The sequence below is a fragment of the Adiantum capillus-veneris genome, chromosome 11, assembly GCF_014529385.1.
Source record: "Adiantum capillus-veneris isolate H3 chromosome 11, ASM1452938v2, whole genome shotgun sequence".
NCBI classification, from domain to species: Eukaryota; Viridiplantae; Streptophyta; class Polypodiopsida; order Polypodiales; family Pteridaceae; genus Adiantum; species Adiantum capillus-veneris.
The window spans coordinates 111,703,670-111,731,613 of record NC_140941.1 but is presented as its reverse complement, the minus strand read 5'-3'; the positions used below and the strand labels follow the sequence as shown (position 1 = coordinate 111,731,613).

General features: G+C 48.8%; 1 protein-coding gene across 1 annotated transcript in view; it reads left to right on the top strand.

The window, feature by feature from the left end:
- LOC147447829 (5'-3' exoribonuclease 4-like) overlaps nt 1-27,944 on the top strand; it is a 174,556-nt gene that overhangs the window by 13,342 nt on the left and 133,270 nt on the right. Inside the window, exons 2-6 of the mRNA XM_086523576.1 lie at nt 1,154-1,256; nt 1,374-1,450; nt 1,533-1,724; nt 1,806-1,925; nt 2,069-2,131. Of these exons, the coding sequence (XP_086379702.1) occupies nt 1,154-1,256; nt 1,374-1,450; nt 1,533-1,724; nt 1,806-1,925; nt 2,069-2,131 (555 nt within the window). The remainder of the gene's footprint in view (nt 1-1,153; nt 1,257-1,373; nt 1,451-1,532; nt 1,725-1,805; nt 1,926-2,068; nt 2,132-27,944) is intronic.

The following is a 27,944-nucleotide window of genomic DNA, read 5'->3' as shown; positions in this document are numbered from 1 at the left end:
CAAGATGGAATTTCAAATGCTCAAGTACGCCAAAGATCCACAGTTTGCAAAGTTTTTGAAGAATCATCCACTTGACCAGATTCACTTGCGACTCGCCTCTCAAGTCGGCCATGAAACGAAAAGGAAAGCCGAGTGCAGATAAGCAAAAACTATACTCACAAGATTAATTTGACACAGTTGTAGAGCAAGAGGTCAAAGAAGTAATGAAGAATATGAACAACTCTCGGAAGAAGAGCTGTGTGGCGGACTTTCCCAACTATTAGGTCGAAAATCTACTTTCGAGGCAGCTAACGAATCCAAGAAGCGTGTACGCTTTTCGGATGACCCTAGTTCATCTTCACCTTCTGATAGCTCGGAGAGTGTGACATACCCCCCTCTTGAAAGAATTGTAATTGCCCTTGATTACGCCTGCAAACATCGTTGCAACACGTACTCAAACAATGCACACATAAGACAACACATGTAACATATTCATTTTAGGAATTCCATTTTAGATGTACATCTTTACATAAAGTCATTCAACAGAATATTGTCGGTATCCTTGAAATCTCAAAAGAAATCATTGACCTTATTTCCATCGAGCCAACTTTTGACAAAGGAACGGAGTGACTCCTCTCTTGTGCAGCCCGCACTGCACCATATTCAACCTGTTGATTGATCGGTAGCTTTTGGATAGTCGGTGCTAAACCAAAGGACCCAAAAGTAAAGCTCTAGTAGCTGAGGAGTATCTGCTAAGTCCTCCTCCTCCATCCACTTGGCATCCAGAGTTGGATAATTCTTGAACTCTACCAAATACCATCGTGTCAGCTTACCTAGAGACGAGCATATTGCGAAGATTGGTCCCAAAAGACTTACATATACCTTGGTCTTCCTAGGGATAGATATTGAGGCATGGTGCATATATAGCTCCAACATGAAGAGCGTTTATCGACGATGATAGGTTAGGTATCAAATAACTCATGGCCTTTTTTACCATTTTGTCATTAGTGTGCCTTTCATACATTGTTGTTGAAGACTAAAACAAACTGGTTAAGTCAAAACCAATTTGCAGCGACAATCTTGTGCTAGAAAATTTGTTGTTAGCTTTTCAGCTGTTTCTCTCTGTCTTTTCAAACTGACATAAACGTGTGCCTTGTTTCTTGTGCCTTTACAGCCCACACCCAAAACATATGATGAAGTGTTCAAGAGCGTGTTCAGTTACATAGATCGCCTCTTTGCTATGGTCCGGCCCAGGAAATTATTGTACATGGCAATTGGTATGGATCATAATTTTAATGTTCAAGTCATCTATCAGTCTTGCTGGTCTAAATTTTCTATTTGGTACGTGATTGTGCAACCTTATGTCATATTTATCTATCTGGTTTGATCTGTAGATGGGGTGGCACCTAGGGCAAAAATGAATCAACAAAGATCAAGGCGTTTTCGTGCCGCACAAGATGCCTCTGTTGCTGTAATAATCAATTTTAGAACTATTATCCTAGCTGGCAAAAAACTATTTGAAGGTAGTAGGGTAATTCTTGAAATGACTGCAGGCTGCCGAGGAAGAGAGGCTGCGCAAAGAACTTGAGGCAGCAGGTCGTGTTGTGCCCCCAAAACAGGAAACAGAAGTTTCTGATTCAAACGTGATTACACCAGGAACAGATTTTATGGAGAGTTTGGCAGTAGCGCTTCGATATTACACCCATCTGCGTCTCAATCATGATCCAGGATGGCGCAACATAAAAGTAAAGCACGCAAATATTTTTCAAATTATCTTAAAGCACAGAGTTTGGTGATAATCATCAGAATTTGGTGATACCTATTAGGTAATACTTTCTGATGCCAATTCTCCTGGTGAAGGAGAGCACAAGATTATGGCTTATATTCGACTACAAAGAAATCTTCCTGGTTACAATCCGAATACCCGACACTGCTTGTATGGACTGGTAAGTTCGATTCTGATAAGCAGCTTCAGCCTTAATATTTTGATGCTTTAAAGCTTGCCCAATGTTTTAATACACGATTACTACCAATGTTTCAATACATGATTACTATCTCTTGTTGTGATAACATCTGCAAAGTATTGCAGGATGCTGATCTAATTATGCTGGCCCTTGCAACCCACGAAGCACACTTTTCCATATTACGGGAGGTATGCATATATACCACAGTTCACCTAGCCTTCTACATGTAGTCCTTGTCTTTTAGGTAAGATAATATGATTATCTTTCCTTGATGCATTTAGGTGTATGGTGGTATTAAGAAACGTGCATATTACACTATGTGAAGTTGTTGTCTTAATTGCGGGTGATATTGTGTTACTTTGTTTCATCTTTACTGATGCGTTTGTCAGAGTCGACGATGCAGAGGCGTACGCACACAGAGAGAGAGAGAGAGAGAGAGAGAGAGAGAGAGAGAGAGAGAGAGAGAGAGAGAGAGAGAGAGAGAGAGAGAGAGATGAAATGTTATATTAACGTCTTCAAAAGGCCAAAGTGACCTATGAGACCAGAAAGTTACAATGTGGTGGATTTGATACAAAGTCAGATACAGAGTAACAAGATGACAACAATGACAAAAATGAAATGACAAATGTCGCAATAAAAATACTATGGATTCCTAAACTACTAGGTGTGAACAGCAGTTAGCTGGGATAGCTAGATCACAAGAGATCCAGCATCGGTAGAGAGAGAGAGAGAGAGAGAGAGAGAGAGAGAGAGAGAGAGAGAGAGAGAGAGAGAGAGAGAGAGAGAGAGAGAGAGAGAGAGAGAGAGAGAGAGAGAGAGAGAGAGATGAAATGTTATATTAACGTCTTCAAAAGGCCAAAGTGACCTATGAGACCAGAAAGTTGCAATGTGGTGGATCTGATACAAAGTCAGATTCAGAGTAACAAGATGACAACAATGACAAAAATGAAATGACAAATGTCGCAATAAAAATACTATGGAATCCTAAACTACTAGGTGTGAACAGCAGTTAGCTAGGATAGCTAGATCACAAGAGATCCAGCATCGGTCGAGAGAGAGAGAGAGAGAGAGAGAGAGAGAGAGAGAGAGAGAGAGAGAGAGAGAGAGAGAGAGAGAGAGAGGGGGGGGGGGAAATGAAATGTTATATTAACGTCTTCAAAAGGTCAAAGTGACCTATGAGACCAGAAAGTTACAATGTGGTGGATCTGATACAAAGTCCGATTCAGAGTAACAAGATGACAACAATGACAAAAATGAAATGACAAATGTCGCAATAAAAATACTATGGAATCCTAAACTACTAGGTGTGAACAGCAGTTAGCTAGGATAGCTAGATCACAAGAGATCCAACATCGGTCGCTGGCGGATCTCATCAATCTCCTCCATGGTCAGTAGTCTGACCGGGCGTCGTGCATGCCGAGCCAAAGTGATCCGAATCCTCTGATGCAGCCTCCGTCGATGCTGTGTAGTCCTCCGCAGTCGTGGGCGTCTGGATCTTCCCAGCTCAGTCGCTCGGTCGATCAGTGTGCCTCTGGTGTGAGACGACGAGCTCTGCTGTGGTGGTAACTCCTCCGGGTGTCCAGTGACAGCTCTAAAGAAATCTGTGATCTGTCTCTGGGACTGGCTAGCCTCTCCTCTCATCACGCTCTCTCTGTGTCTGCGTAGCTCGAGCAAAAACAAGCCCAAGCATCTCTGATCCTCGTACTGCATGACTCTGGAGAATGGTCCAAAGCCCTCTCTGAACAAGCAATGGAAGCGGCCTCGTATCTCGTAGTAGACGGGGCAGTGGCATGTGTAGTGCAACTCTGTCTCAGGCTCGATGTCACACAGGGGGCATGTCCTGGCCTCTGCTGGTACTCCGCTGTATCTCCCAGTCTGGATCCGCAGCTGGTGTGAAGATGTACGTATCTGGCCGATAGCACATCGTATCCCATGAGACAAGTGGCTGTACATGTATCTGGGCCTCGTCACAAAACCATCAACCGTAAGCTGGAGGAGATGCTCTCTATAGAAAGCCATCTTCGTGCCCAGCTCCTGTGCTGGCTGTATCCATGTCCTCCTGGTGTCTAGCTGAGTCAAGTCCTGGCGGATGAGCCTGGTGATCTCGGACTGTGTAAGAGTCAGAGAGGGTGCATCCAGTGAGTAATGGAAGGGAGGCAATCTGTCTATGCTGAACCCATGCGCCTGAAACCATGATGTCATCTCCCCGTACCAGCATGCTGTATCTCCCTGCATGGCTAACTGTCGAGAGGACTCGAGTGCAAGGCGGGCATATCTGTCTTTGGGAAGTTCCCACATGCGGTGTATGAAGGAGACCGATCTGGTGAGCGCCTCAACCACTAGTGGTGGGGCAGCTAGCTCTGCTCGCACAATAGCACGTGGCACTGAGGCCTTGGCTCTAATGAGCCGTGAGATCATAGAGACTAGAGGCTTCTCCATGTCCCCCCATCCATCACTGCGGCCTGTCCTCCGGTGATGATCTAATGATGTCCCCAAATCTCAGCTCCATAAAGCAATGCAGAAGCCACTAGAGTGTCAAAGAGCCAGAGCTTCGTTCGAGGCTCCTGAAACTGAACCTGTGAACACATCCTTTCCAATCTACCCAATATTGCATGGGCTTTGGTTAGTCTAGTCTCTGCTGCCCTCCTCAATGAAAATGCTGGTCCACTAAAACCACTCCGAGGTAAGTGTACACATCTGTATACTCCACAGTCTCCTGGCCGTATGTGAATGTTGGCGCTGACCTCCTGATCCACTGTGCGGTGGTATTAAATACCATGACCTTGGTTTTACCAAGGTTGACGGACAAACCACTTTCTTGAGCAAACCTATTCAAAGCATCCAAATGACGATGCATCCCCTCCGGAGAGTCGGAGATCAACACAATATCATCAGCATATAACAATAATGGAATCCATGTCTCTGCCAGCTGTGCACCTCTATCACCATCTCTCTCAATGTAGTCAGAAACCTCATCCACATACATACCAAATAGAGTAGGAGAGAGTGGGCAGCCCTGCTTCACCCCTATAGTGGAGTGAATCGGTGTGGATAGACCCTCTGAGGTGCGTACCTGCCCCACTACTGACCTGTATAATGCCATGACCCCCCAAATGAGCTCTGTGGGTACTCCCAGCTGTTGTAATCTGCGCATCAATCTAGCTCTAGGCACTGTGTCAAATGCTTTGCGGAAATCCACAAAGCTACAATAGATCCGTCTCCGACGCGATCTACCCTCGTCAATGATGGCTCTGAGTGTCAAGATATGGTCAAGAGTAGAAAATCCCCTCTTGAACCCTGCCTACCCGGCTGCGCGTATCCCCTCCCTTTCTGCCCATCTACTCAGCTCCTGCTCAAGAATAGATGCGTACAACCGTGCCAATGTGTGTCCAATCATGATAGTGCGATAATTCCCAGGCTCCATAGGGTCTCCCGACTTGAAGATAGGTACAATAGTAGATAGGCTCCAAGTATCAGGCAAGCCGTCACACATGGCACGGTTAAACATAACTGCTAGAAGCTTTGCTAGTAGATCTCTGGCATGCGTGAAATGCTCAGCCACTAAACCATTCTGATCGTAATCCTCATCCTCTCAATGGCCTTCCTCACCATCTCCGCGGTGAAAAAAGCACATGTGTGTGGGCATGGGTCAGGAGGGTCGGGAAGGGGGGGCTGCTCAGGAACTGTGTACAGAGATGATGCGTACTGGCCCCAGTCCTCTATAGAAGTGATGGCGGGGGGGGGGGGGGGGGGAGAGTGCTCTTGAAAGAGCCGCCATGCCTCACGTGAGTCCTGACTCAAGAAAAGTTGATGTAGATCCTGCTCTAGTCGAGCCAAAAATGCCCTCTTCTTCCGCCGCACTAGGCGTTGGAAGTCAATCTGTGACTGTCTGTGAGTGATGTCCCCTAAAAGCACCTCCCTCTGAAGTCTAGCTCTAGTGTCCCGGCATTCCTCATCATACCAACTGTTCTGGGGCATGCTCCCCGAACGGCGCCTCTGCTCAGGTTGGGTATGTGGGTATGCCTCTGCTGTTGCATCATGTAGTGTCTGTGTCAATATTGTAGTAAGCTCCTCCAAAGGTCACCCTGGCTCCTCTGTGCATAGGCGTCTGTAGATCCCATCTATGTATACAGAGTCTGTCTCCCGCGTGAAGGTGTAGCGAGTAGGGGCTGCTGTCCGTAGCCTGTGTGCTACACTAAACTGAAAAGAGATGGTCATTGACACAAGAGCATGATCCACTGCCACACCAACAGGTCTGGGTCCAACCGTGAGATCCTCGATACTAGAGATGAGGCTCGGCTGTGCCATGACATAATCCACTGTGCTGGCTCCATGTCTGTGTGGAAAGCATGTAAAACCCCCTGAAGCGGGAAATCTCTGTAGGCCATTCAAGATGGCCAATCCATGTGCAGTCCCCATGTCTATCAAGTGTCGTCCATACTCAGTGTGTTCTCCATCTTGTGATAGTCTGGATAGGCCTGTCTGTGCAGCATCCAGCTCTCTCAGCATCTCCTCTGAAGTATCATAAAATACTGTCTGATGATGGGCAGTCCTAGCATTGAAGTCCCCTAGAATGATGATGTCACCATCTCTAGAGAACTCCCATATGTCATCATCCAAAATAGAGAAAGGGGACTGTCCTCTCGGTGGTGCATACACTGACGTGCGCGGGGGAAAGTAGCAAATAGCAATGTAAAGATATTTGTCTGTCTCTTCTCTCAGTCTCACCCACATGTACCTAGCTTGCTCATCTCTGCGGGCTATATGTATCAATGGTTGCAACTCCTCCCTGAATAACACTGCCACTCCTCCTGATCCCCGCCCTCTGCGCTCTGATCTTGTTTCCTGTCTATAGGCAGTCTCCCATCTATATCCACTAATGTGAGGCATAGACTGCCCAGGGGCCTGATGTCATAGTAACAGGGAATGGCCATTTTCAAGTCCCCGTTCCCCGTTTCCATCCCAATTTCCTGTTTTGAATCCCCGTTCCGTGTTTCAAACGTGAGTATCCGAAACAGGGAATGGCATTTCATGCATGTTGCCGTTCCCCGTTCCGATTTCCCGTTCCGGGTAACTATGCAGGCTGATGTGTCTCAGAGTAGAAGACGATGTCTCTTCCCCTGAAACTATCCTCAAAGGCGCGCACATCAAGTCGCATAGATCCATTACAATTCCACGTGGCAACTTTGAGGGTGGTCCCATGGGTCTCGCACCGTCATGTGGAGCGTCGCTCTACAATCACAACCCGGCCATCTCTGTAGAAGGCCGTCTTTCCCTTCTCCCTTGCCGCTTGAATCTCTGGCATTACCTCTCTCATATGCGCAAGCTGTGTGAGAGTGAGGTCATCTCCAAGGAATATGCCGTTTTCTTTAGTGTAGGACGCTTCTTCAAGAAGTCCTTCTTTGCCTCCATGGATGGGAAACGGATGATTAGAGCTCTCCCCTTTGAAGTCTCACCATTGCCTTGTGTCTTCTTCCCCACCCTCCATGCCTTTGTATGAGTAGCCTCACTACCCATCATGCGGAGAAGTTCTTCAACTTCCCCTTCCACATCATCTCGGTCTCTTAGACCGGTTACTCTTATATGCAAAGCTCTAGTTTTCCTTCGTTGTTCTTCGTCTAGAGTCATGTTGATGATTGTAGGAGTCGGGAGAGATGTGATTTCTTTCCCTTTGCCTTTCTTAGTGACTTCTATCCACTTCTCGGCCTCATCCGCCTTCTTTTGCGTCTTCGTGATCACATCCATCCACGAAGACGTCTTTACCATCTTTTGTTTCTCCTCCTCTTTGATCATCCGTACCTGCTCTTTGATGACCTTGATTTCCTCTACTACCGAAGGCTGGAATTCCCCCTCCTCTAGTCCATTGCTCGCTTTATCAGCAAGTTCTCGCTTGAGAGCTGAGACCTCTTCTTCAAGTGCTTTGGAGTCCGCCTGAAGTGCTTGTAGCTCTGCGTGTAGGTCCTCTTTCTCTTTCTTCCACTGCGCGCCTTCGTTGAGAAACATTTGAAGAAGGTTGGCCTTCTCTTTCCACCATCCCTCCATATCTGCTTTCCAGTCTTTCATCTCCCTCTCCATTTGTGTAATCCGCTTGTTTGTAAGCACAAAGGTTGCCTTCGGAGAGAGAGAGAGAGTACACTCAGTGTAGCCGGCACCTGTGCGCTCGGAGAGAGAGAGAGAGAGAGAGAGAGAGAGAGAGAGAGAGAGAGAGAGAGAGAGAGAGAGAGAGAGAGAGAGAGAGAGAGAGAGAATGAAATGAAATGTTGTATTAGTGTCTTCAAAAGGCCAGAGTGACCTATGAGACCAAACTGATACAAAAGTGGTGAATCTGTTACAATGTCTGAAAAGTGTGAAAGTGTGAAAATAAATGCGAAAAACTAAATACAAAGTATTAGATAAACTTCTTAGGAGCATTCTGGGTGTCCGGCTAGAATGCTTCTAATCCTTTGTTGTAGTCTCCTCCGGTGAAGTGTGCTTCTGCATCTCGGTCGTGGTCGTCTCGATTTCCTAAGCTCGATCGCCCTGTCAATGAGGGTGCCTTTGGTATGAATGTGGGTACTCCTTTGTGCTCGCTGCTGGCTTCTTGCTTCTCCTTCCATTCCTGCTTCTCTCGATCCGAAGAAATCTGTGATCTGCCTCTGAGGCTGTAGTGCTCTTTGTCTTCTCATTAGATTATTCCTGTGCCGATGTAGTTCCAGTAGGTACAAGCCTAAGCACCTTTGATCTTGGTATTGCATGACTCTATTTAGGGGTCCAAAGCCTTCTTTAAATAAGCAATGGAAATGCCCACGTATCTCATAGTATACGGTGCAATGTCATATGTAGTGTAATGACCCATGGGACCAAAAACACATTGCAACAATTCCTTCTCAGTGCGGGATGATACATATCAGTTTAGGACTGAGGGTCCATCAAGAGGGTACAGTAGAGAAAAAGAGAAAACGAAAACCTAAGGAGGGTCGGCTGAGGGGAGGGATGGTTTGGGGTTTCGAACCTCCTGGATGATCGTTTTGCCACCCCGGTAGACTGCCCATTTGCCTTGCTTACGTGCTTCATGCATCTTCTTGAGCTCGCTTGCTTTGCTCTTGAGTTGATTCGTGGTTAATTCTTCACCAATCCAAAGCTTTTTTCCCTTGAGAAGTCGAGATTGACATAGCACGTTCAGACGCTCAGCTTTGTCCTTGAAAGTGAGTATGCAATGCTCGGATGGCACATGTCTATGTGTATCGTTGATCCAAGCAACAGTTTCGGGCTTGGTGTAGACATGTTGAAGAATGTCATTGAGCTTGATGATTGCTTCCTCGAGGGTGTCCTCCGTGGTACACCACGGTGAGTGTAGCCCCCCAATCCCGACCCTGAGGCCAAGAGATTCTTGTAGCCGGCATTCTTGTAGGGCTGCCTGTATCTTGGTGTCAATCTTCTTATGTGTTGCTTCATGTGATTCTTTTTGCACTGCCATGACAGTTTCGGTAAGTGAGGCTTCGACTGCATGTGCTTTTTCAAGCAGAGCTTGGCTCTCTGCTTCCTTCGCATCTTCAAGCTTGCGTAGATGTTCTTTGTGTCTTTCATTCTCCTTGACGAGCTCTTGAATATGAGCCTCAACGACTGTGGCGGGCCCCGGGGTCCTTCCTTGGTGCCGCTGCCACCGCAAGAAAGCTCTTGCGCATTGTAGGGGTGCCATAGGATGACATCAAGTCGGGAATTTCTGTTGGGCACTCAGTGGTGTGTGGGATCGAGGGCTTATGTTGATTTAAATTTTTTGGAGGCATGAAGGCAAGCTCTGGCATCGACGAGCAGTGGGTGGAGATTCGGTTCGACAAGCCAGAGGGTGGGGATTCAGTTCGACGGGCTGAGAAGGCTTTGGGGCGGTGGTAGTCGCAGAAGGTGAGGAGTTAACCAGAGGAGTTGATAAGTAGACGCCACAGCAGTTGAGCAGTTGAGCAATCGCCACAGCAGTAGACGCCACAGTAGTAGACAAGAGTGTCGCAGAAGAAAAACGCGCAGGCGAGTAGGTCATTGTTGACGAGTATGTCGCAGCAGATAAAAAACGCGGCGTTGTTGACGAGTAGGTCTTGGGCATGGGTAGAGCTTGGGCATTAATGCCCCCCACAGGGGTGCCCTCGCCCAAGGGAGACTTGCAGGGGTTGAGAGAGAGAGAGAGAGAGAGAGAGAGAGAGAGAGAGAGAGAGAGAGAGAGAGAGAGAGAGAGTATGACGAACGAGGAGAATGGATCTCTCGGCTACACAGACCGCCTACAGATACATGTCGGACGAACCACCCGACCATAGCCACCATCCGGCAGCTCCCCCGTGTTGAGGCCAACGTCCGAGGACGTAGGCGTGCACGTGTAAGACCGAGCGTCCCATACCACCCGGCCTCACCTCCTCGAGGTGACCTCGCGCACTCCTAGCCTCGCGGGCTAACCACTGGCACTCTGCCAGTGGGGGTCGATAACTGAAAATGAGGCCTTGGCCTCCCTTTTATAATAATGGCCGGCCACACTGGCCGTGTTCACACTATGTCCGCTCGGACACTGGACGCCCATCCCAACGGCATCTGGGCTAGATCCCCTCTCCTGTGAGCGGGACATAACATACTTCCCCTCTTAAGAACCATTGATGTCCTCATCAATGAAGTGGGGATACTGAGCCTTCAAAGCTCTAACAGGTTCCCAAGTAGCAACCCTTTCAGATTGACCCTTCCATTTAATTAAGTTCTCGTCATAACCCTTTTGGCGCGAATGACGGGTACGATGATCTAAGACTGCTTCTAGTTCTCGAGGAATATACTCAATTTGCATATCTTGCCATACATTTTCCTCGATAGGCACAACAACGTCAGCTTCGCCCAATTTCATTTTAAGGCAGTTGACATGAAACACTGGATGTACACTAACATCCGAAGGAAGAGCGAGTTTGTAGGCAACCTGGCCAATTTTCTTTGTGATCAAGAACGGACCACAATATCTAGCTAAAAGCTTATAATGCTTTCCCGCTCGCATAGTCTTGGAATCCTTGGGTATCTTCAGATAGACCCATTGTCCCACATCTAGAGTCCTTGGAGACCTCTTTTGATTAGCATAAGTAGTGACTCGATCACAAACCGTTCGCATAGTCTTGGAATCCTTGGGTATCTTCAGATAGACCCATTGTCCCACATCTAGAGTCCTTGGAGACCTCTTTTGATTAGCATAAGTAGTGACTCGATCACGAGCCGTTCTTATACTATCCTTAGCCAATTCGAGCATTTCTTGCATGTCATACAGGAAATCACGAGCGTGGCGTTCCTTGACTTTCTCTAAGCCAATAGGAATCGGGGATTTAGGCTCGAATCCATACATCAGCATGAATGGGCTAAATCCAGTAGCAGAATGCTTGCTACTATTATAGTCAAACTCTAACTATGGAAGATACCTTTCCCAATCAGACTGCCTGTGAGAGACATAAGCTCTCAACATGTCCTCCAATGTCTGATTCATCCTCTCAGTTTGTCCGTCGGACTCAGGATGGTCAGAAGACGACATACTCAACTTTGTCTGAAGATGAGCAAACACATCTCACCAAAATCGGCCAGTGAACTTAGTATCTCGATCACTGATGATATCTTCTGGCAGACCATACAGCTTATAAAGCTGATCGACAAATAAAACTGCCAACTCATGGCTTTTTACTGTCAACTTCGTTGGTATAAACTTCGCCATTTTTGTGAGTCTATCGATCACAAACCAAATAGTGTCGTTGCCCCGACTAGTATTTGGCAAACCAACGATGAAGTCCATGGAAATACTTTGCCACTTGGCATCTTGGATTTCCAATGGGTGTAGCAGGCCAGCTTTTCTAAGGCGCTCTGCCTTATTGACCTGACATTGAGCGCATCTCTTCACATAGCTCTCTATGTAAGAGCGCATCCTTGGCCAATAGAAATATCGCTTAACCAAAGCCGAAGTTCTCTGAATGCTTGGGTGCCCAGCGCTAGGAACATCGTGGCATTCGCACAAAATCCTTTGTCGAATCTCATCGATTTCCGGCACGTAGACTTTACCATTTTTGAACAATAGTCCACTCTAATGGAATATTGTCGCTGTCTCATCTCTCCAGCATGTCTCACTTGGGTCTCTGGATCACCCAAGCCTGTATGCGAGTCATGTCCCGCTTTGACCTCGTTCCATATCTTGCCAAAATGGCCATCAGAACGACATAGCCCTCGGAGAGAGAGAGATAGAAATCCGTCGAGATTTCAGCCATAGATAAGGCATTAACCTCAGGAATCCTGCTGAGCGCATCGGCAACTCGATTGCTGGATCCTTTTCTATAACGGATCTCAAAGTCAAACTCTTACACAAGTTCAACCCATCTAGCCTTCCGACCTCTGAGATCACCCTGATCACAGATATAGCGCAAGGAATGATGATCTGTCCATGCAACAAACATAGAGCCATACAAGTAGTGCGGCCATTTCCTCGAGGCGTGGACTACGGCGTAAAGCTTCTCATACGTTGGATAACGCATCTCGGCATCAGAAAGTTTCTTACTTTCAAACGCAACAGGACATCCATCCTGGTATGATGTCACACCAATAGCATAATCACTAGCATCCGTTTCAACCACAAACAGTTTGCTAGGATCCACAATGTGCAATATTGGCGCAGTAGTCACTAAGTGCTTTAGTGAAGCTCTCGTCGAGACGCTCATTGTAGACAACAGGGGGATTACCTTTACGATGAGGACCCGAAGTCTTCGGCCCTTTCACCCCTCCTTTTAAAAGTTGCGTAAGCGGAGCAGCAACCTTAGAGTAATCCTTGATAAACTTGCGAAAGAATCCAGTAAAGCCTAAAAAGGACTTTACTTGGCGTACATTCTTCAGAATGGGCCAATTTCGCACTTTATCCAATTTTTCAGAGTCGACGCGAATTCCATCGCGAGTAATGACGTGACCCAAGTACAGAAGCTCTTTCTTAAAGAATTCACACTTGGAAGCCTTGGCGTAAAGCTTCTCAGTTCTCAGTACTTCGAGAACAGTGCGTAAATGCACTAGGTTCTCAGACAAACTTCGGCTGTAGATCAAGATATCATCGAGAAATACAACAACGAAGTTGCCTAAAAATGGTCTCAGCAGATCATTCATCATCTGCTGGAACGTAGCTGGAACATTGGTCAAACCAAAAGGCAAGACCAAAAACTCGTAGTGACCATAACGTGTATGGAAGCCTGTCTTAGGAATATCTTCCAGTTTGATCCGTATCTGATGATAGCCTGATCACAGGTTTATCTTCGTAAAATACAATGCTCCATGGAGCCGGTCTATCAGATCGTCCATGCGCGGGAGCGGATACTTTTTCTTGATAGTGAGCTTATTCAACCCCTTGTAATCCACGCAGAAGCGCATAGTGTTATCCTTCTTTCGAGAAAGTAACATTGGCGCTCCCCACGAGGACTTACTTGGTCGAACAAAACCCTTGTCCCCAACAGATACATGTTCACAGCGTGCGTAGAATCCACCTTGCAGAAGGTGAGCGTCTCTTTGAAAGCTGTCGTATATTTATCAAAAGACAGAGTTTTCATCGAAAGACTCTGCAATTTGGCATAAGCTTTCAAAGGGTCCATTTTGGCGAAATCCCTCTTGAATTTCACACAAAAGTCAGCCCATGTCATAGGCTTCTCTGTCATGTCGCGCCACCAGGTAAGCGCCTTACTGCGTAGATAGAGAGGAATCGTCTAAATCCTCCGTTCATCATGCTCCCCATGGAGATCAAAATATGTGGTCCACTGGTGCAACCGGTTATCCGTACACTTCTTCTCTTCACCTGAGAAATTTGTAGTTTTGTACGGAATGGTGGTAGTTGGACCACCTTGTGAACGCCCAAAAGCAGCAATCTGCATCCGCAATTGCTGGAGATGGGTTTCGCCCTCGGAAATACGCGCAGTCGTCGACTGAGCCATATTTTCGAGAGTAGAGAGTCGGGAACTGAGCCCCTGCACGACCCCTTCGAGAGAGGCCAAGCGAAGGTTCGTCTGAACGTTCGCTTTTTCCAGAGCGGTAACACGCTGGTCGAAACCCTGGAAAGTACTTGTAATCCATGTGTAGAGAGCATGCGTGAATGGAATTTGGATGTTACCTGGCACGTCGTCACGCTGCACATCTGAGCTGGAGGAATCCATGGCGAAGTGCGTGAAAAACTGGAATTTTCACACGAAATTGGGCCTTTTCTACACTTTTCGGTCGCGAAAAGTTGAACTTCGAGGAGCTCGTCGCGTCGGCGTGAGCGTCTGAAGGCGAGCAGGTGATAGCGGGAGCGCGGGAGCACGAGAGCGCGAGCAGGTGAGAGAGAGGAAGCGCGAGAGAGAAGCAGAAGACTTGAGAAATAAGTTCTCTGTAGGCTTTGCAAATGGCTGTAAGTGAGTTTTTTAATGAAGTACATGTTTCAAACCTAAAAAAAAAAAAAAACAAAGTGTCCTGGGCACCCTTAATAAAAAGGGGTCAATTGATTAAAAAAAAACTTGGTAGCGTGAGAAGACCAGCGCAATGGCTTTGCGTTAAAAAAAATCAGCGGGTTGCTTCTATATACGGACGCGTGGAGAGAGAGGCGCAAAGGGTGAAGCAACTACCGAGTGCGTGGCCTTCCGTGCCCAACACACGTCATGAGCTCCACCCTGGAGCCAGCGCATACAAACTCCTCCACGTTGGAGAATTAACGTAGCCTTGGCTCTTCGTTCTGCAGTTGGTCACCCCCAAGCAAAGAGAGAGGTAGAGATATGCTCGCATAGCACTTGAAGCCTCTCGACAGTTAGCCATACAAGGAGATACAACATGCTGGTATGGGGAGATGACATCATGGTTTCAGGCACATTGGTTCAGCATAGACCGGCTGCCACCATTCCATTACTCATTGGATGCACCATCTCTCACCCTTACACAGTCAGAGATCACCAAGCTCATACGCCAAGACCTGACCCAGCTAGACACCAGAAGGACATGGATACAACCAGCACAGGAATTGGGCACGAAGATGGCTTTTTACAAAGACCACCTTCTCCAGCTTACGGAAGATGGTTTTGTGGCGAGACCCAGATACATGGATACCCACTTGTCTCATGGGATACGATGTGCTATTGGCCAGTTACGCACATCTTCTCACCAGTTGCGGATTGAGACGGGGAGATACAGCGGAGTACCAGCAGAGGACAGGACATGCCCCTTGTGTAACATGGAACCTGAGACAGAGCTACACTATACATGTCGTTGCCCCGTCTACTACGAGATACGAGGCCGCTTCCATTGCTTGTTCAGAGAAGGTTTTGGACCACTCTCAAGAGTCATGGGATACGAAGATCAGAGATGTCTGGGTTTGTTCCTGCTCGAGCTGCGCAGACACAGAGATAGCCTGATGAATGGCGAGGCTAGCCAGTCTCAAAGACGGATCACAGACTTCTTCAGAGCAGACAGGGGACAGCCGCAAGAGCCACTCCCACAGCAGAGCTCCCCCTCGTCTCATACCAGAGGCACACTGATTGACCAAGCGATTGAACTGGGGAAAACCAGGCGCCCACGACTGCGAAGAACTACACAGCATCGACGGAGGCTACGACAGAAAATCGAAGCACGCTGGCCAGGCATGCACGACGCCCGGTCAGATTACTAACCATGGAGGAAATTGATGAGATTCGCCAACGACCGATGCTAGATCTCTTGTGATTCAGCTATCCCAACAAGCCGCCCATTTTTTGCTTGGTCTTTTGCTTGGTTCATATCGATCAACTTAGGACCCCATAGTATATATCTTTGTTTTGTACTGTTGTTAGGTTATTTTGTTACTCTGACTTTGTATCAGATCCACCACTTTGTAGCTTTCGGGTCTCATAGGTCATTATGGCCTTTTGAAGACGTTAATATAACATTTCATTTCATTTCATTTCATTTCTCTCTATGCTTCGCACAGAGAAGGAGATTACAGAGAAAGCTTAAAGAGGATGCATGCTGAATTTTAATCTAAAGTCAGTCACTTAATAAAGAATTTACTGATTTTCATAAAAAATCAGCAAAACTAGTGAAGGAACTGTGATTTTCAGCATTTTCACCTCCTGATGTGCTGATTTTTATAAAAAATCAGTGACCAAACTTTAATTTTCACTTGCAAACATGCTCATGAGAAAAAAATAATTGATTAAACAATTATATCATAAAAAATTGCATGAAATAAAGACTATCCGACTTAAACCAGTCTGTAGGTGTGCACACAATCCATTCCGTAGCCAAGCCGGCTCTGATACCATGAAACGAACGAGGAGAATGGATCTCCCGGCTACACAGACTGCCTACAGATACACGTCGGACGAACCACCCGACCATAGCCACCATCCGGCAGCTCCCTCGTGCTGAGGCCAGCGTCCGAGGACGTAGGCGTGCACCTATAAGACCGAGCGTCCCATACCACCCGGCCTCACCTCCTCGAGGTGACCTCGCGCACTCCTAGCCTCGCGGGCTAACCATTGGCACTTTGCCAGTGGGGGTGGTCCATAATTGAAAATGAGGCCTTGGCCTCCCTTTTATAATAATGGCCGGCCACACTGGCCGTGTTCACACTACATCTGCTCGGACACTAGACGCCCATCCCGACGGCATCTAGGCTGGATCCCCTTTCCTGTGAGCGGGACATAACACACACACACACACACACACACACACACACACACACACACACACACACACACACACACACACAGAGAAAGAAAGAAAGAAAGAAAGATTTTTAACGTCTATGTCAGGCCGAAATCGGCCTATGAGACAAATCAAATGTACATGGTGTGTATGTCATCCGTCTATCGGAAAGACAAATGAAACAAAAACTGATACAAAACTGAACTGAGTGTAGGTAGTGGGGTATCTGAGGAGGGATGGAGCTCTATCTCTAGGGGTATATGCATGTCTATATGCTCAAGGTAGTACAATCATGAGAATGCATCAAGCTATCTAGCTCCATCCTGTACTAATGGGGGGATGTAAGATGTGGTACATGGGCGGGTCTGGTGCCAAGGCTGCCCGGATGAAAGCTGTCGGGTCGGCCCTCATCCGAGCCACTCGCTCCTCAGTGGCACGGCGCTCCCGGGCTCGGATCTCCTCGATGTGTCGGTTGTGGGAGCTCGCGCCCCTGTAGCCTGTGACTTGTGGTCGTCGTCTAGTTCGGCTCACCTCCGCCTGTGGGAGTGTCACTCCCCTCTGAGTGTCTGGTGGGGGAGGGGCGGTAATCCTCTGAAAGAAGTCTGTGAGCTGCGACTGTCTCCCCTCTGTCTGTGTAGCTGTGTGTGGCTGTAGTAGTGTGTCCTGATGGCTCTGTATCTCTAGTAAGAACCGTCCGAGCTGTCTCTGATCTCGAGAGTCCATGATCTCTCGGAGAGTGGGCTGTCCTCTGAATAGGGCCTCATACCTGCCTCTGATCTCAGTGTATGCTCTGCATCTACATACAAAGTGCTCCTCACTCTCCACCTCCTCTGTGCAGGCTCTGCAGACGCGCTCCTCCCTGGGAACACCAGTATGTCTCCCGATCTCAATCTCTAACCTGTGTGAAGCCACTCTCAGCTGACCAATCGCCACCCGTGAGCTATGTGGCATATATGTGTCCATGTAGCGTGGTCTCTGTATGAACCCCCCGGACAATATGGTGAGAAACTGGTCTCTGTAATCTGACATCCATGTCCCCAAGCCAGGTGACTCCCAGACTCTCCTAGTGTATAGCTGCCACAGATCCTGTCTCAATACCAAGTTCCTCTCACTGCGAGAGAGGTGAACATATGGTGAGTGGGGGTCGTACTGGAATGGTGGTAGTCTCTCCATGTCAAGACCGTGTCCCTCAAACCATGCTCTGACCTGTGAGTACCATGCTCTCTCATGCCCACTCTCTGATAGCTGTATAGCTGCCTCAAATGCTCTACGAGTAAGTCTGTCAGGAGGTAGCTCTCTCATCCTCTGGATGAAGCAGACTGTCTGGAATAGTGCCTCTACCACCATGGGTGGTGTGGCGAGCTCGGCTCTAATAATGTCATGTGGCACTGTCTTCTTGCTGCGGAGCAAGCGTGAGATCATACATACCTGTGGCCTCTCAAGCTGTGTCCACTGGTCAGCTGTCAATCCTGGTGCCCATACTGCCGCCGAGTACATCAAGGCCGGGGTGACTAAGGTGTCGAAAAGCCACCCCTTCGTGCGGGGTTCCTGAAAGTGTGCCTGGTTGCATCTCCGCTCTAGTATGGCCAGAGCTGCATATCCTCGGGTGAGCCTGTCAGCAGCAGCCTGCCTCATAGTGAAGGGTCCTGGTAGGCTGGTGAATGTGATGCCAAGGTAGACGTAGGAGGTGACTACATCAACCTTTCCTCCTGCTGCTGTGAAGGTGGCAGCGCTCCTCAGTGCACTGGATGTGTGAAAGATCATAACCTTGGTTTTGCCAAGGTTCACAGTCAACCCCCTGTGAGAGAGAGAGAGAGAGAGAGAGAGAGAGAGAGAGAGAGAGAGAGAGAGATGAAATGAAATGAAATGATATATTAACGTCTTCAAAAGGCCAAAATGGCCTATGAGACCATCAGATACAAAGTGTTGAATCTAATACAATGTCTGAAGTACAAGTACAAAAAGTACTGAATGTAAAAATGAAAACTGAAAATGAAGTGTGAAATGTGAAATGTGAAATTTGAAAATGTAGAATAGGCCCTTAATGACACTCTGGGTGTCGTACTAGAATGCCTCTGATCCTCTGATGGAGTCTCCGTCGATGGAGTGTGCTCCCATGTCTCGGTCGTGGTCGTCTCTATCTCCCGAGCTCAGTCGCCCTGTCAATGAGGGTGCCTCTGGTATGAATGTGGGTACAACCCTGTGCTGGTGGTTGGTCTCCTGGCTCCCTCGATCCAAAAAAGTCTGCGATCTGTCTCTGTGACTGTCGTACTCCATGTCTCCTCAGCAGACTATCTCTATGTCGGTGTAGCTCGAGTAGATATAAGCCAAGGCATCTCTGATCCTGATACCTCATGACTCTATCTAGGGGTCCAAAACCCTCCACATTGTTTGGGGTTCCTTGAACTGAACCTGCGAACACATCCTCTCCAATCCTCCCAGGGCCGCATACCCTCTGGTCAGTCTAGTCTCTGCTGCTCTCTTCAAAGAAAACTTTGGCCCAATGAAGACAACCCCAAGATAAGTGTATGCATCTGTGTACTCCACAGTCTCCTGACCATAAGTGAACGTAGGTGCAGATCTCCTGATCCACTGCGGTGTGGTGTTAAACACCATAACCTTGGTTTTACCAAGGTGTACAAACAATCCACTATCCTCCGCAAAGCTATGTAATGCATCCATATGTCGTTGCATACCCTCCGGTGAGTCAGAGGTCAACACATTATCATTAGCATATAACAACAATGGAATCCATGTCCCTGCCAGCTGTCACACTCTCTGTCAATCTAATCAGAAATCTCATCTATATACATACCAAATAGAGTACGAGACAATTGACAACCTTGTTTCACTCCAATGGTGGAGTGAACTAAATCAAATATCCCGTCTGGAGTGCGTACATGTCCCATTACTGATCTGTATAGAGCAATGATCCCCTAAATCAACTCAATGGGCACTCCCATCTCTTGTAGTCTGCGCATCAATCTGGCTCTGGGCACCATATCAAAAGCTTTGCGGAAATCCACAAAGCTACGATAAATCCATCTCTGATGTGCCCTACCCTCCTCAATGATGGATCTGAGTGTCAGAATATGGTCAAGAGTGGAGAAGCCTCTCCTAAAACGGGCCTGTCCCGATGCTCGTATGCCCTCTCTCGCTGCCCATCTGCTCAACTGCTGCTCAAAGATAGATGCATACAACCGTGCCAATGTGTGTCCAATCCTGAAAGTTGCCTTCGTGACTGGTGGGGAAGACTTGCAAGTTGGTGTGGTTTCTATTGTTGACCCTGGTACAGTGCAAAAAGGAGGGGCGGGTCAGCCCATTACCTTAGGTGACTGTGCTGAACAGTAGCAGCCGACTCCAATTGTTGGGGACCGAAGTGCGCTGCACCCGCAGGGAAGAGAGAGGGCGATGGTGGGCCATGGGCGGACCAACAGGTTTGCGCGTTGACCAGTAGGGAGAGAGTTTGACCTACTCCACCCTTTACGTCCCGCAATCGTCTGTACCCTCTTGCACGCCCCTTCTGTTGCCTGCCCGTGTTCTGCTGGCCTGCGCACTGCTCCAATACACCTGTCTGCCCCTGGTTCAGTTTGCGCAGACTGAAAGCCTGGCCTGCTCGTGCCTGGTTTTCTGGGCGCAGCAGCCACAATGTTTCCGCTTTATATGCTACTCCTTCATGGGCGTCAGTTGTTGCTCCTGCCAAGCAATTCGATCAAGGTTCAATATATGAGAGAGAGAGAGAGAGAGAGAGAGAGAGAGAGAGAGAGAGAGAGAGAGAGAGAGAGAGAGAGAGAGAGAGAGAGAGAGAGAGAGAGAGAGAGAGAGAGAGAGAGAGAGAGAGCTTTATTTACGTCTTCTAAAGGCCGAAGTCGGCCTATGAGACAAATCAATGTACATCTAGTGGTAGTCCGGGTGTCCGGAAAAGAAAATACTGAAAATAAAATGCTGAAATGAAAGCTAATCTAGAACCGGGATGTGCAGTGTGGTGGTATGATGGTAATGTGTGGTGATATGGGTATATATGGCTCTGGCACCGCAGATACTGACCATATGAATATATGGCTGTGGATGTAGCTCTGTCACAGCAGAAAATGACTACCTCGTGCTGAGTGAAAGTAAAAGTGTGTAGGCATACCCGTATCAGAGCTGGCTAGTAGTGTGTAATGGGTGATGGGTATAAAAAGTGGTACATGGGGGGGAGGGGCTGAAAAACCCGATGTAAGTGGGTGCTCCAATGTGTGGTGGAGCGGGTCCTCTCCAGCTGCTGCTCATGAAGTGTACGGATCCTCAGTATATCCTGCTGGTATAGACGGGGCCGTTGGTATCCTGACTCCCGGGGTCGGCGTCGTGCTTGCTGTGCCTCTGCCTGCTCGAGTGTCAGCCCAGTCGTTGTCGGCGGTGTGGGATCCCCTGAAGTCATTCTCTGGAAAAACTGAGTGATCGTCTAGTGAACACCTCCAGTGTCATGTGGTCGTGGTTGTGTAGACTCCTCACGTATGTGGAGTGCTCCTGTGATGAAATGGCCCACATGAGTCTGGTCTCTCCTCCTCATGCATGTCTGGAGAGTGCCCTCAATCCCAAATCTCTGTCTAAGCTTTGAGTAAGCTGGGCATCGTAGCATGAAGTGCTCCTCCGTCTCCACCTCTGTCTGACACATTGGGCAAGTCCGGTTCTCTCGTGGTATGCCTCTGGCTCTGCCCCGCTCAATCTCAAGCTGGTGTGATGAGACTCGGAGCTGGCCGATGGCTACCCGTAGGTGATGTGGCATGTAATGCTGCATATACTGAGGGGTGTCTTATGAAGCCCCGATCTGATATCTGGAGAAAATGCTCATGGTAGTGGAGCATTTTCGTCGGTAGTGGCTACCTGGGGCTGATCCATGTCCTCTCAATGTAAATATGTGAAATCTCTTGCTTGATGATCCTATTCCTCTCCTGATGAGTGAGAGTATAAGTAGGTGCATGGATGTCATACTGGAGGGGTGGTAGTCGATCTATATCAAGCCCATGTCTAGTGAACCACTTGCTGGTCTGTGCATAGAAGAGGCATCTCCCGCCAATGCCATAGATTGTGATGCCTGTAGTGCTCGATAGGCAATGCGGTCCCTATCCATACTCTGTAATCTATGTAACAAGCAAACCGTCTGAAACAGTGCCTCTACTAGCATAGGTGGGACTGCTAGCTCTGCTCTGACTATATCATGTGGAACGGACATCTTGCTACGGATCATCCTGGAGATCATCAGTACCTGTGGGCGCTCTATCAAAGGCCAGATCGAGTCTGCCAAGCCAGGTCCCCATATGGCTGCCCCATACATAAGAGCCGGTGTAACCAAAGTGTCAAAAAACCACCCCTTCGTACGAGGCTCCTGAAAGTGTGCCTGGTGGCACTGTCTCTCCATCTGTGCGAGTGCGGAGTACCCCCTGATCAGTTTGTCTCTGGCTGCCTGTGTCATGGAAAAGACCCCTGGTGTCGTGGTAAAAGTAGACATATGAGCCTACAACCTCGATACTGCCCCCTGTTGCTGTGAAAGAGCTCTCTCGTCTGATTCGTGCTGATGTATGAAAGATGAGAACCTTGGTTTTCCCAAGGTTCACTGAGAGCCCTCGTTGCACACAAAAGTCATCAAGCCCAAGTAGATGCTGACGCAGCCCCTCTGCTAACTTTGATATGAGTACAATATCATCGGCATATAATAGTATATGGACTGTGGTGCCACCCATCTCCACCTCATCACCTGCTCTATGCTGAATAAAATCCACTATCTCATCAATGTAGAGCCCAAAGAGTGTAGGGGAGAGTGGACATCCTTGTTTTACACCAATGGTGCTAAACAAGGTCTTTGTAGTGCCTCCTGGACATCGTACTCGCCCACGTACCTGCTCATAAAGTGTATATATGCCCCATTCATGTCCTCCTCAAGCCCAAGTGAGAGTAGTCGCCTGAAGAGTCGCTCACGTGGCACCGTATCAAATGCTTTGCGAAAGTCCACAAAGCAACAGTAAAGCCTCCTCTTCCTCACTCGTGCCTGGTCGATCAAGCAGCGTAGCGTGAAGATATGATCGATGGTAGAGTATGTGCGGCAGAACCCAGCCTGTCCTGCAGCTCGGATGCCTGCTGCCTCTGCTCTGGTGCTAAGCTCCTCCTCTAAAACCGCGCCATGGAGCTTGGCCAACATGTGGCCAATCATAATAGTCCTGTATGTGTTGGGATCCATGGTGTCTCCAGACTTGTGTATAGGTACAATGATGTGCTGTGTCCACGAGTCTGGAAATCCCTCCACAAGTGCGCAGTTAAAGAGATGAGCTATGAAAGGTGCCAAGGTCTCTCTCTCCCATAAATCAGATACTCGGCCTGTAGCTCGGTCTGGTCTCGAGCTCTACCATGCTGTAGATGCCGGATGGCTCGAGCTACAATCTCTGATGTGAAGAAGGACGAAGTGGTGGGGCGTGGTCCTCGTGGCAGGGGTATCGGTGGCTGTCCTGGTATCTGGTAAAGGTCCTCTGCATAGCGGTACCATGTGTCCGGGTCCTCGATCGATGTCGGTGGCCTGCGCTCGCGGATGCGGCGCCATGCCTATGCACTATCTTGGCTCATGAGCAAGTGATATAAGTCCCAGTACTGTTGCTCCTCCCATTCCCGCTTTTTACGGCGGGTGAGAGACTGCATCTGGCATTGAGCCTGGCGGTGTGTGAGTACCTGAAACCGGCCTGTTCAATCCAAAAAAGGTGGTAGACTTTACTTCAAACCTTGATTTAGCTTTCACCCATTATTAGTCGTCTATTCTACCTGTACTTTCAAGACACAACAAAGGGGAGAGGGATACATGCTGCTAGATTGCACCTGTATGAGTAGACCAACACCAGATTGGCCCCTAACTTAGGCGCCCCTTTCGGTATTTCTTTATTGTTTAAAAGAGGGAATAAACGCTGTGGTTCCCTACAGGCTGCCCCGCACAAACTTGGCTGAATTTCAACTATTCCGGCCCGATTTCGGCAGCATAACTGTACTAGGACCCTTCACAGTCAGTATTCCCACTCATTGAATGACCTTACCGACATACAGGCACTTTGCAAAACCTGGCGAGAATCTGCAGCACGCTGAATTCTCTGTTTTCAGCCCCGAAAATGCGCCAGATCACCTGTACAACGGTCCCCTCGCGTCCCCGAACATCTTGGGGTTATTAGGGACCGTTTAGGGCCAAAACCCTAAACCTGCAAAAATACACAGCAGGCTGTAATTACTGTTTCGGGCTCCGTTTCGCGTGCCGGTCGCATCCGTAGCAAGTCCTCGAGCTCCCGCACCTGTAGGGCTACTTGCCCTTTGAATCGGGCGAGATTTCTGGCGTGAAACCTCTCTGAATTCACCTGTACCTGCGGGGGATTAGCCGCTAGCTAATCCAGTACCTGTGCAAGAGGCTCTTGCCTCGGCAATCGCGCATGAACCCACACAACTGTACATTGGTTAAATGAAAAGCTCACTAGAGGGGCATAACATACTGCCATAGGGGAGAGAGAGGGCAGTGCGTAGCGTGCAGGGCATCACTCTTGGCACCGCACGAGGGAAAGCAAGCACTCCATAGCTCTTAACCTGTGACAAAAATCTGCAAATGAGCCCTTCTCCTCTCTAAAATCAGCGCCCCCTTCTCTTGCATGAGGAAAGTGCACAAAATTGTGCCACTTGGCACATTTACAAGCATTTTCCCGTTTCGAGGTTGCCGCCTAAAAATCTCCTAAAAGGTTGCCCAATTGACTTCACGGCAGAGTAAGAAAATGTTCTCCTTGTCATTCCGGAGGTAATGACGCAAACACATTTTCAAGTCCCAAAATAGCAGTTCCCTAAATTTTAGGAGATGCTGCCATTGTATCTTTCTAGGTCATCTGACCCCCTTTGTACGCTGGTGATAGTACCCCGCGGTCCTCATCCTCTCTGAGCTGACGTCGGAATGCTCTGCAATCATCGTCATACCAGTTGTTCCGTGGCATGGAACTTGTGTGGGGTGCATGTGTGCGTGTGTGGTGAGGGAAGCTCTGAATGGCAGATGTGTGAATCATGGAGGTAAGATCTGATGTGAGTGATTCTAGGGGGGCATGTGGGTCGAGAGATAGGAGATGTGTGCGGAGATGGTGTGCATGGACATGAGAGAGCTCGTGTGTAAAATAAGAGGGCAAAGTTCTTATAGGTTGGCTATCCCAAGATCTTATGGATCCCTTCTCTCCCCAATACGAGTGCATCTCTAGATCTGCTTGAGGTCCCGCCTCAAATTCTTCAATATGAGGAAGAAAGACATCTCCTCCCATATTGGTTTTGTTAACCCTTTGGCTTAATGAATAGTGGTATGTGGCTGTGTGAGTGGGGTGGGTGTGTGTGATAAATGGGAGGTGAGTGTGAAAGTGAGGAAAGTGTGGTCTGCGCCGATAGGACGTCTCCCGACACTGAAAGATCGGAGAAGCTGGGCTCCCAGAAGACTCCCAAGAATGTAGTCGACAGTACTCTCTCCCCCCCCGTGAGGGAAGCAAGTGAGCCCGCTCGAATCTGGCCACCTCTGCATCCCGTTATAAATAACGAGATGATGTCGACTACCAAGCTCCAATAGGTGACTGCCGTACCCGGTGGTATCCTGCCCTGAGTCTGCTGACAGTCTGCTAATCCCCATCTCCTCTGGGTCTAAACTGCTCATGATCTCTGGGTGGTCCATATCATAGAGCTTGCACTGCTTGGTCTGGGTGCGCCCGTTGAAGTCTCCCATAAGGAAGACCTCTCCGAGTGCTGAGTAGCGGAGTATGTCATCTGAGAGTGGTGTATAAGGGGAATCCCCCTCCCGTGCGTGCCCATCAATGCTCGCATATGAGGAGCCTCGTGGTGGAAAGTAGCAAATGGCGATATAGACCCAATGCTCGCGGTCTATCTCCAGGCGTACCCATAGAAAACGCGCCTCCTCATCTCGGCTCACAATATGTATATGACTGCTGATGGAACGGCGAAATAATATGGCCACCCCACCGGATCCTCGTGAAGTGCCGCGGCGAGTGGTAGCTCGAAAGACTGACTCCCATCTGAAGCCTGCAATGGCTGGTAGCCCCGTTCAGGGCTCTCATGGGTCTCAGTGATGCAAATGAAGTCGTGGTCCTCTATAAGCTCCTCCAGTCTGTCGGGGCGAGTCCACAATGACCCATTGCAGTTCCACACTGCTCCTATGAGAAGTATCTTCGGTCGCAGCGGCGTCCCATAGGCCGCGTGCCCCTATTTCATGGGGCGCCCATCCACAAAAATACGACCATCTCTGTAGAAGGCCTTTCGGCCCTCTCTCCTCGCCTGTAATATCTGAGGCATGCAGGTACGGCGGTGCTCGACCTGCATCCTCGTCAGATCCTCGTCGATGTAGATGGGGCTGCTTGGAAGCGTGCGGATCAGGACTCGCTTTCGAAAGAAAGAGAGTCGAAAGCAACTCTCTCCTTCGGGGACCGCATTTGCAGCACCAAAGCGCGTGCTCTTGAGGAGTCCCGTCCTGCTCTCCATGCACGAGTGAAGGGCATGGTCTCTCCAAAGCCAAGCCGTTTGCACAGCTCCTCGGCATCTCTCTCTGGTGAAGGTCCCTCTGCTAGGCCGGTCACACGGATGTTGAGGCGTCGAGCCTGACTCAACCTCTCCTCGTCCAGGGTGTCTTGGACTCTGATGTGCTCCTCACGTACGGCATCCTCCTTGACCTCCTGCTTGATGGTCTTGCGGACCACCTCCACCCATTTCCCTTGGGTAGCCTCCATCTCGGTGTGTAGCTCCTTCTTCAAGTCTTCTTTAATAGTCTCCACGTGTGAGATCTCTCCATCTTCCTGGGCCACAATGATCGAGGCTCGTAGAAGCTCTATCTCCTTCTTGGTCTCCCCAAGCTCAATCCTAAGAGCTTCATTCTCCTTTCGCAAATCGGTGATGTATTGGTGCATCACTCTGGTGGTCTGCAGAATCTCCGCTTGGAGCGTCCCTTCCATTTCCCGGCGGATTGAGGCAAGTAGCTCCTCTGAGACTTTGTTACGGCGGCGGCACCGGGCGAGGGGGGTTGTCATGAGCCCCCTGCCAACTTTTGTTGCGGATGGAGGGGGGGTCACCATAGTCAATGGGGGAGATAGAGAGAGAGCTATGTGGCCATACAGTGGCGAGGGGCTGGCTGGTTTGCTACACAGTGGGCTGTTTTACCACTATTCAGCGATTTGCAGCCATGTGTAATGCAGGAGCTGAATGGAGGTATAGCAGCGCTGGGCCATGGGCTGTAGATGGCGATGGACAGAGCTGTGGCGGGGGCTGAGAGGGAGCTCGTGGCAGCAGGCTGGTGGGCACGCTGAGAGAGAGAGCAGGAGCAGCAAAACCCTGAACTACTGCAGCAGCAAAACCCTAAAAAACCAGGCAAAACCCTAACTGCGGCAGATGAGAGAGAGAGAGAGAGAGAGAGAGAGAGAGAGAGAGAGAGAGAGAGAGAGAGAGAGAGAGAGGAATAAAATGGTATATTAACGTCTTCAAAATGCCAAAGTGACCTATGAGACCAGAAAGTTACAATGTGGTGGATCTGATACAAAGGCAGAGTAACAAAAATGACAAATGACAAAATAAATACTATGGAATCCCAAACTGCTAGGTGTGAACTAAGCAGTTAGCTGGGATAGCTAAATCACAGGAGATCCAGCATCGGTCGTTGGCGGATCTCATCAATCTCCTCCATGGTCAATAGTCTGACCGACCGTCATGCATGTCGGGCCAAAGTGATCCGAATCCTCTGATGCAGTTTCCGTCGATGCTGTGTGGTCCTCCGCAGTCGTGGGCGTCTGGATCTCCCCAGCTCGATCGCTTGGTCGATTAGTGTGCCTCTGGTGTGTGGCGACGAGCTTTCCTGTGGTAGTAGCTCCTCTGGGTGTCTAGTGTCTGCTCTAAAGAAGTCTGTGTTCCGTCTCTGAGACTAGGTAGCCTCTCCCCTCATTAGGCTCTCTGTGTGTCTGCGTAGCTCGAGCAAAAACAAGACTTTGGAGAGTGGTCCAAAGCCCTCTTTGAACAAGCAGTGGAAGCGGCGTCGTATCTTGTAGTAGACGGGGCAGTGGCATGTGTAGTGCAACTGTGTCTCAAGCTCCATGTCACACAGGAGGCATGTCCTTGCCTCTGCTGGTACTCCGCTGTATCTCCTAGTCTCGATCCGCAGCTGGTGTGAAGTTGTGCATATCTGGCCAATTGCGCATCGTATCCCATGAGACAAGTGGGTGTCCATATATCTGGGCCTCGTCACAAAACCATCCTCCGTAAGCTGTAGAAGATGCTCTCTGTAGAAAGCCATGTATGTGCCCAACTCCTATGCGGGCTGTATCCATG